The sequence below is a fragment of the Coturnix japonica genome, chromosome 4 (assembly GCF_001577835.2).
Source record: "Coturnix japonica isolate 7356 chromosome 4, Coturnix japonica 2.1, whole genome shotgun sequence".
Taxonomy (NCBI): Eukaryota; Metazoa; Chordata; class Aves; order Galliformes; family Phasianidae; genus Coturnix; species Coturnix japonica.
This window is the reverse complement of record NC_029519.1, coordinates 53,920,731-53,930,632: the sequence shown is the minus strand read 5'-3', so window position 1 is coordinate 53,930,632 and position 9,902 is coordinate 53,920,731. Positions and strand designations below refer to the sequence as shown.

The 9,902-nt window shown below is 41.4% G+C and overlaps 1 protein-coding gene across 2 annotated transcripts in view; it reads left to right on the top strand.

The window, feature by feature from the left end:
* Positions 1 to 9,767, top strand: part of LOC107313656 (alcohol dehydrogenase class-3) — a 14,989-nt gene extending 5,222 nt beyond the window's left edge. Inside the window, exons 1-9 of one of the 2 annotated variants that reach the window (XM_015862100.2) lie at positions 3,141 to 3,265; positions 4,284 to 4,385; positions 4,899 to 5,040; positions 5,585 to 5,672; positions 6,343 to 6,562; positions 6,691 to 6,951; positions 7,639 to 7,774; positions 8,533 to 8,671; positions 9,450 to 9,767. In XM_015862100.2, the coding sequence (XP_015717586.1) occupies positions 3,254 to 3,265; positions 4,284 to 4,385; positions 4,899 to 5,040; positions 5,585 to 5,672; positions 6,343 to 6,562; positions 6,691 to 6,951; positions 7,639 to 7,774; positions 8,533 to 8,671; positions 9,450 to 9,474 (1,125 nt within the window). In that variant the 5' untranslated portion in view covers positions 3,141 to 3,253 and the 3' untranslated portion in view covers positions 9,475 to 9,767. Of the gene's footprint in view, positions 1 to 3,140; positions 3,266 to 4,283; positions 4,386 to 4,898; positions 5,041 to 5,584; positions 5,673 to 6,342; positions 6,563 to 6,690; positions 6,952 to 7,638; positions 7,775 to 8,532; positions 8,672 to 9,449 lie in introns of those variants that run through there. The other variant, XM_015862101.2, reaches the window with a different exon arrangement.
* Positions 9,768 to 9,902: the final 135 nt, after the last annotated feature.

The window sequence follows — 9,902 nt, the reverse complement described above, 5'->3', positions numbered from 1 at the left end:
GTCTTACAAACTCTTCCTGCAGAGTGCTGTGAAACAATAGGTGCTGATGTTTCTGAGCTGCACATTCTTTGCACACTTTCACACCAAACACCTCATACACTTTTGCATGTGCACGTCCACCTCGGCCAGTATTCAGCTGGCTGCATGCTGTGACTCAGACCAAGGGACAGAGCACCCACACTGTTGCCAGTCCTTCCTCTCTCAGGATCACCACATGTTTCACGCATTACACTCATTTCTAGCCTGGCAGTCCCCAATCTCTACTGACGCATGCAGCTATACTTCTCCTCACATAGGACTGTATACATTTTCCCTTGCTGAACCTCATCATATTCCTCTCTGCTCAATTCTCCAGCCTGTCCAGGTGTCTGTGAATGACAGCATAGCCTTCTGGTATAGCAGCCTCTCCTCTCAGCTTCATATCATTAATAAGCCGGCTGAGGGTGCATTCTATGTCACTGATGAAGACTCCTTAAAGGCACAGGATCAGGCTGTCCCTGAATGCTGTAAAGTGAGCTGTAAGGGAAGAAAACTGGTGTGGGTGAACTGGGATCTATTTTTGAGACTCCAGAGGAAAAAGAGAGTCTATGTCCTTTGGAAGAAGGGACTGGCTACTTGGGGAGATTACAAGTTGCTAAGGTATGCACGGAGGAAGTTAGGAAGGCAAAAGCCTGACTCGAATTTAGATTGGCTACTACAGTAAAAAAGAATAAGAAATCCTTTTACAAATATATCAATGGTAAGTGCAGAACCAAGGAATAAACCACACAATTAAACAAACAAACAAACAAACAAAAACCTAAAACTTCTGTCCACTGTGCATAAGAGTAAAAGATAGAAAAAACTCCACGAAAACAAGACTATTAAAGTACTTAACTTGAAAACAGATCTTGAATGATTGTTAGGATACAGTATAGCTTAGCTCTTTTTCCTAATGAAGCATCAGTTCTCTAGATCATTCCTGAGACACAGTTTGTACTTAAATGCCCCAGTGATTATCTATTTCATTATTGTTTGAAGGTGTATCATATTGTCAATGTTTAACCTCCTTAGAGAGGTGCTCAATCTGATAGCCATTTTTTATGGCTCCAAAGACTTATTATCCCTGGGCTATAATAATAGACTCTTCAATTTCCAGCATTACCTAAGGCCATCAATCAAAGGTAATTTCCCTTTGTAGTCTTAACATGAGGCAACCTCATGTTTGGTTGATTTTTAATTTAATTTTATTTTTTATATTTTTGCCAGTGTGAAAGTTTTAGGTTTTGCTTTAAGTTATGTGCATCCCTCCATTATATCATATTTGTACCTATTTCTACCCATAGCAATTATATTTCCATGCTAATATTTATATAACTGTGCCTGTATCTGGAGAAGAAAATTTCAACACCAGTAAGATCAAAGCAGTCAAAGATGACTTCACATACTCTTACACATTTTTAAGCAGAGGTGGCATGTTTATGGCTCAGTATCTACGCAAACAACAAAATACTGCTCAATTTTCTTATTCTGAAATGAATGAGGAAAACAAATTTAAGACACGCAAGATCTCTTTTCCATAGCAAATAATTATGTTCTGCCTTGTGAAAACACCCATTCCTAACACCATCAGAGTCCAGATATTTAGCGTGTATTAGAATTGTTGACTTCTTTGAGTGGGAAGAGACCCCTAAAGGTCACCTAGTATAACACCCCTGCAACGAACAAGAACATTTCTGCAGTTAGTTCAGCTAATTCAAGTTGGTCCGAGCCCCATTCAGCCTGACCCTGAACGTCTCCAGGGATGGGGCACCCACCACCTCAGCACACAACGTGTTCCACTGCCTCACTACCCTATGCACATCAAAATGTTAGTTTAGTCCTCAGAGCTGATAACATTTCCGTATTATCACTTCAGAAATCAGCTGGAAACAAATAGGTGCAGTTCCATTCAGCATCTCACAAGTGTTCGCATAACTGCTGCCCCTAATGAAAGACTATGCTGCATGCCAAGTTATACCACACTGCTGACACATTTGAGTACCGGCTGTGCCTTTTCTTTCACATCCTCAAATCCCAATTTAAATTTGAAAAGTCACCCATTGCTCAGAGAAATGCTCATTCAGTACGTGTATGTTATAACTGATGCAACACACAGTTTAGTGCACAATCACATCAACTTTTATTCAAGGTACGATTCTGCTGTTCAGTCAGGGTTACTGACTTTCTCTCCAGTGCAAGGACAGGTTCAAGGGGGAACTTAAAAAGCTTATTGTGCCAGCCATTTAATTTAAAGCATGCTGTATAAGATAGAACATAAGTTTCTCATCACCACATGACAGCTATATATGCATACAGGAGTGTAGCTAGAAAGCAAAATCTTGCCCGAAGAACAGGGCTGCCTCCATGAGCAGGTCATTCTAGTAAATCAACACTTACTTTGAGCTGTAACACTTTGACGAGACAAAATTCGACTGCAACAAAATAACTCTGCTTTAAGTCAGGGAACTCCTGTGAAAACCATGTGAAGCCCTGCCGGGTGTGCCGGGCTCTGCTGCTCTCGCAGCACCACCTGGTGGGTCCTTACCATGTTCTCTGTGCTCTTTTGATGGACTTTGCCGACAGAGCAGGAAGATTCGGATTCCTGAACAGGTCCACATTTGTCTGCAGGACAATTAGTATGTATTAGAAGGTGCTATCAAGAGCAAGCAAGGCACTGCCATCACAACCCTTCCCTCATTTTTATCTAAACACTGGAATCAACACATGGAAGATCAGACCTTTCAAGTTTGATTCCTATTTTCCAATCGTCTATGGATGTATCTTGCAAAACAAACTGCTGATTTGAAGAGCAACAAGGGTTTACAATTTCCTTGAATTCTACACAACTACTTCTCAGTGCTTTATAGGGATGTAGGAGAGCTTAAATCAGAAGGCCAGTTTTGAGAGCTAAGTCCCACAAGACTGATGCACTAGAGCAACCAAAGCCACAATGAGAGCCTTCACCGAGAGAAACAAGCCCAGTTCCCTCAACCTTTCCTCATAGTAGAGGTGCTCCAGCTCTCCAGTCATCTTAGTAGCCCTCCTCTGGACCCACCCCAAGAGCTCCACATCTTTCCTGTACTGGGGGACTCAGAACAGAAGTTGTAAAACCCCAAACTCCATCCGACCCCCGCCCCCTCCTCCAACACCGCCCCCTCACCGCGCATGCTTACCGCGAGCGAAGGGGGCGGAGCTGCCTTTCCTCTCCGACTGTGAACGACAGTGGAGCGCCATGGCCAGCGGGGTGAGGTGTCGTGCGGGTCTCAAGCTTTTTGCTATCAGTGTAGCGGTCTTTCTTGCTTTTTTCCCCCCTTTTTTACCTCTAAGAATGTTCTTCCTGGAGGCGGTGCGGGCTGCGGGCTATAACTTTAGGGACGCCTATTTCGGGCCTGCACACAGCAAGAGCCGCTTCAGGTCAGCGCAGGGGGTTTCTCTATGCAATGGGGCAGTGCTGTGCAGGGTACCGATGCCTTTTGCTCTTGCTTTGTCGAATTCAGACTGAAATCTGGCACGTTCAGCTGTTAGGAGTCAGCAACTCGGATGTGATCACGACATGCTTTTGTAATGTGTACCCAGGGTGTAAAAAGCGGAGCAAGAGGCAACTGTATCCAATGGGGGTGTATCCCATGTGTTCAATGGCGATGTCCGTGTGCCGTTTTGTAATGCTGTACTTCAGCCCCTTTGGGTTGGCAGCAGTCAGTTGTGCACGCTGTGAGCCGCAGTGCCTGTAGCTGTGCTGTTACAGGTACCTGGCAGCGTAGGGCAAAAAGTGATGCAGAAAAACTCATCAAGTGCCCGTTATTTTGTTGAATATAGTTGATGAATCAAGTGAATTAAGGGAAACAAGTCAGAGCTGGAGTTCCTTGTCAGGTTGTGTCCTTGTAGATAAGGCCTTGAGCTTGATTCTGTAACTCTCTCCCACGTATCCTGCAGGAAATTACTGTACGTTGCATTGTTAGAAAGGTGGATCTGCCAGAAGGCAAAATATGGACTATATGACCTGCTGCCTGTTTTCTCCTACCCTTATTATACTTTGGTTGAGTAAGAGACTAACATTCAAATTCCACATCTCGGTTCACTCATTAACTTTGTGAAATGTAGGGCATTTAAATAAGTCTTTGTGCTGAAATCGCATATTTCAGACCTGGCATTCTTCCCAAAAGCTACTTGGTTTTCTCTCGCTTCTTTGCTTGGCTGAACAAGAATTACGCTGTAATGAAACAATCAATGTTCTGTCCTCTTTTCATTTTGTTGCCTTTTAGGTTATTAAGTGCAAGGCTGCTGTTGCCTGGGAGACAGGTAAACCTCTCTCTATTGAGGAGGTGGAGGTCGCTCCGCCAAAAGCTCATGAAGTTCGCATCAAGGTAATTAAGTTGGTAACAGTATGTGTTGTATTTCGGGACGTTGAGTATTAAAGCTGTTTGTTTACCAGCAGAAGAAATGTTGAATGAACAGTGTTAGTTCATTCTTAACTCAGCTGGCTTTACAAAGAAGAAAATTATGGGGTTTAGATGATCTGAGTCTGGTCTAATAATCATAACTAGACTTGGGCATCAGTAATGTCAAATCTGGGACCCCGGCTTGCATTAGGAAGACTTGCACTAATTCCTACCTTGAGTAAACCAGATGGACATATTTTGCCTGTTTTAACATCAGGATGTATTTGATGGAGATGATGTACCATCATAAATTTCCCTTTTTCACAGTATGATATACAGCTGCCTTACCAGCAGTAGCAGTAAGCATGTTGTGCCACAAACATTGCTTGAATCAGAAAGCTTCTATTGGCATTGTTTCTGCATTACTAACCAAAGGGAAATATTTAAACCTGTGTTACTATTTTTCAAGATGCCTGAGCTTTGTATATTTCTTTACAGGTCGTTGCCACTGCTCTCTGTCACACTGATGCCTATACTCTGAGCGGTGCAGATCCCGAGGGACGTTTCCCTGTGATTTTGGGTCACGAAGGAGCTGGAATTGTAGAAAGTGTTGGGGAAGGAGTAACAAAAGTAAAGCCCGGTAAGAAAATACCTTGCATCTTCAGTCTTTTATGATTTCCTTACAAGTGGTGCTTTACTACAAGATCAACTCTCAAATCTGGCTACTCACACAGTATATTGCAGGAATTATTGTTTCGTTTTAGGGAGTATGTCTACATGCATTTCTTTTGTCTGTGAGGGACACTGAGGGATAATGCTATTTATTCTATGTGCTCGTGGCTTAAGGATTGGAAGACTCCAGATTTCTTACTTGAAGTTGGATCAACATAATGAGAAGAAATGATAGTTATCACCTGCTGTTTTAATTAAAGAGCCTAAAAATGTCTTATTGTATTTCTATTAGCTTGAGGTTGTTTTGTTTTACAGTCATGTTCCCGTTTGTTCTGGAATGATCAACTTCTGATTAGCTTTCTGTTCAGGTGTGAGAAAGTGTTCTAGCCAGCACTCCATAAGCAGTGTTACTCTGTGCTCTAAGCAGTCTCTAACACAGAAGTTTTAAACAAGCTGTGTTTCTTTTAAAGCCTTGGTTGACTCCATAATAGCCAGATTCTTTTCTTCTCTAGGGGATACCGTGATCCCTCTGTACATCCCCCAGTGTGGCGAGTGCAAGTTCTGCAAGAATCCTAAAACTAATCTGTGCCAAAAGATAAGGTCTGTATGCTTTCTGCCTTGACACACAGTCTGTTGAATATATGCCTGTTCTAGTTTTCAAAAGTAATTGACAGATTCTTTGAGAAGTAAAACTCTTGGTGAATCATTTTCTGATGTGGAAAGTATGTGCTTTAGGGGGTCAGTTATAAATTACTTCATGTTCTTCCATAGTATTTCTTGACTAAATCTTTCTGTTTTCGTGTTTGTGAAGGTGTGAGCTGTTAGCTTCTTTTCACAGCTCTGAAAACATAATTGCCTTGATTCCATATTTAATCTGTACTTGAAGGAAATGCTTTAGGGAATTTAGTTCTTGGTGCAAACATCGGAGGCTTTGAGTGGTACAGAATTACAGAGAAAGCTGTTTTTCCTGAACACCTGCTTCCCTGCTGGATCTCCAGCTGGGTCTGGTAAGCAGTGGAGGTAGTAAATCAAAGGAAGGGAAGGACTCCCTGTCATTGGGACAGACGTATCATTAATATTGTTTGATAGTTGATTTCTGTCAACTTACGGTTTATTGCAATGTTTCAAAAATCTATGGTGCAATTATGTAACTATAACTAGACTACCTATAGGCTTTGAGTCTCTACCTATAGTAGACTTAAAGGATACTTCCTGGTGAGATTGATTACTGCCAAATACTCTGACTCTACTTTCCTGTCTTTGCCTTAAGAGTTACTCAAGGGAAAGGACTCATGCCTGATGGTACCAGCAGATTCACCTGCAAAGGAAAGCAGATTTACCACTTCATGGGGACTAGCACCTTCTCAGAGTACACGGTGGTGGCCGATATCTCAGTAGCTAAGATAGATCCTGCAGCACCTCTCGATAAAGTGTGCCTGCTGGGTTGTGGTGTCTCTACAGGCTATGGGGCTGCTGTTAACACTGCTAAGGTAAAGGCTATGGTTGCTTTTGAATTTATCCCACACTTTTTCTTCATAATAGATCTTTAAATCAGTATTTCCCACTCATGGAAGGACGAATTTTCTCTGTTGCTCACAGCTCTCTATTTTTCCCCTAGGTGGAACCTGGCTCCACATGTGCGGTCTTTGGTTTAGGAGGAGTTGGGCTGGCTGCAATTATGGGCTGTAAAGCATCAGGAGCATCCCGGATCATTGGCATTGACATAAACAAGAATACCTTTGCCAGAGCCAAGGAGTTTGGAGCTACTGAGTGCATTAGCCCTCAAGACTTTGAGAAGCCCGTACAGGAGGTGCTGATTGAGATGACTGATGGTGGTGTAGACTACTCGTTTGAGTGTGTTGGTAACGTTGGAGTCATGGTGAGTGTTGGCATAAATGCAGCACTTGGGGGTGGTTAGCTAGGTGCCACTTAGTTGTTCAGCTGAACAGGAAAATGAGCTGCTTTCTTGTTATTGAAAACATGCCATGGTAATAATTAGTTTATTTTTAAATAGTATTGGTAACTACTATGACTAAAAAGGTCAATTTATATCCAACCCCAATAGTGAAAATGCAACTTCTTAGGTTAAAATAGTTTTCTTATACTATGCAAATGTTTGAAATCATTTTAATTAACAAATACAATATGAAATATACTGTACTACAAATAGTAAAATCTCAAGGACTGCATACTCAAGTATCTCCTTTCTCCCCCAGATAGTGAATTTAACCTTTAGAAACAGTGAGTGTAAGGCTTGGTTTTCAGGTGTGACGACAACATTGCTAAGCTGTCAGCTTCATGGTCTGTGTGGTCTCTGCTTAGTTTATCCCAGCTCCCTGTAGGAGTTCACAATGACTTCTCTGGAAGCCAGACAGGAAATAAAAAGAGCAAAGTGAATCATTAGAATAAGGGGTCTGAACAAATGGGAGACTTAATGTAACTTTCAGTGTATTTACTGTTCCTTAAATATTAACGTGGCTGAGGGTGAGGTACTGAAACCTGTGCCAGTATAGGCAGTGTAAACGTTATCTGTACACGCTGTGTTTTGTCCTGTCTATGTGCGTAGAGGGCTGCCTTAGAAGCCTGCCACAAAGGCTGGGGAGTCAGTGTGATAGTTGGAGTCGCTGCTGCTGGTCAGGAGATCTCAACGCGGCCGTTCCAGCTAGTAACCGGACGGACATGGAAAGGGACTGCGTTTGGAGGTAACTCTTTTGCTTTGGGTATAAAATTAATTTACAAGGTGTGAGAATACTTTATCTGATGCTCCTGCTAACAGGCTGCATACACATTGGTATGACGTATTACGTATCACAAAGGGAAAATACAGCCATACAACCATAAAGTTCTAAGGGGATGATATATAGCGTAATTGCTTTCTTATCAGCTGGAGGTTTGGGATGTAGTAAAATGACCTTTGTGGAGGTGGGAGTTCACCTAAATGTGTTTGTGTCGCTCAGTCAGTAAGTAGATTGTGGGGCTAAAGTGGGAATATTTTTATTTTAAAGCTCTTTTATAATAAGCAGCAACTTCTTGATAGACCTTTTCTTCTGTCAAACCATAAACCCATTCAGAATTTTAGTTAGCAGTGATCTGGGGATTCAGTAATTGCTGAAGTTAGTGAAGTACCCACGCTTGATGGATTTCTTTATGGAGCTCTTTTTCCAAGTAATACAAAACTTAGTTGGGTTATAAAGGTCTATTGAGGGGCTGACGGAGATGCCTACCACGTGATTTTCTAGGTGAGGGCTGTTGAGTTTTGAAATACTAATGAAAGGTTTGTGCTCTCCTTTCGTTCTTAATTCACGACCTGACTAAAGCAGGAGGGACAGACAGCACCAATCTCTATTTCTTTTCAGATGAATCAGATAAACACCCACATAAAGATTGTTACGTTTTCCTTCCTCTTTGTTCTGAGGTGGGTGGAAAGGACAAAAACAAATGTGTGCTTGCTGTCTTTCAGGCTGGAAGAGCGTAGACAATGTACCAAAGCTGGTGACTGACTACATGTCCAAAAAGATCAAAGTAGATGAGTTTGTGACTCACACCCTGCCTTTTGATAAAATCAATGAGGCTTTTGATCTGATGCATCAAGGAAAGAGGTAATGTTCCTAACACTGAAAGGTGTATATGTTTCATTAGGGGACAGGGTCAGGATAGGGGCTGGCATATACTGTGCACGTTCATTCTGAGACAGGTATGCTTTATCTGAGCTTCTAAATGCATGCCAAATCAGAGGCAGAGTAAAAAGCAAGCAACATATAAGGGAAATGCACAGGTAAAGGGGATGAGCTATTCTTAGCTTTGTATTTCTAAAACTACCGCTAAAACATTCCTTTGTAGAAAAACACACAGAAATCAAAGGACATTTTTTACCAAATACATGTGTACAGTTCATTAAACCATGAGTCTCATTATGCTGAAATCTACTATTGAGTTATTTTCAGACAATTACTTAAGATAGCTTCTTCCTTTATTAAGATAAACAGCAATTTGGACTGTTCACACTGCAAAGTTCTGCAGTTGACTGCAGATGGTGGGGGGGAAAAAATAGCAGTGTAAGTTACTTAAAATACTCCAAATTGCAAAAAGAGGGAATGCCTGTAAACATTAGTTTTCCTCATAGATATTTTGGCTAGTTATGAAAACTGATGCACATCACTTGAAAAGCTTTCCTGCTGAGTGTGTCTTCTTTGGAAACAGACTAAAGATCAAGGATAATGAGTGTTATCAACACCTTTTTTAGGCAGGTTTTTTAGTAATTGTTAGAGATATCATTTCATTCTTAAAAAAAGTAGAAGTTAAATGAGGGTATGTCTTGGCATACTTGAAAAGTGATGTATTTGTAACTCTTTAATATTTGTTCTTTTCCATTTTAAGCATTCGAACGGTTCTAAAGCTTTAGAGCCAGACACGAAGCTTCCAGTTGGCCAGCCGTGTGGTAACTGTCCTTTTATAATGCAATTTCTGACAAGGAGTAGGAACCTGCAGCTGAAAACTCACCAGGACTTAGGAAGATTTGAGGGTGAGCATTCTACATATTAAATGACCTGTTCTTCTGGGGAAAAAGTAATATAACCAGTAACCACAGGGTAGTGTTACATAAAGAACAAACACTGGTTTTGGGACTTCTGTACCTGTTCCTCAAATGTAATCGTGCCTAACTCAATTTACTTAATAAAAGCATATTTCTAAACAGTGGTGTTGAACTTGTTGATCATTAAGACATTGGTAGCTATATCTTACTGTTTTCCTTAGGTGGTTTTACAGTATATGGATGAGCATTTTTCAAACTCATTAGCAAATGATGGGGGATTCATTCCACCTGATGGT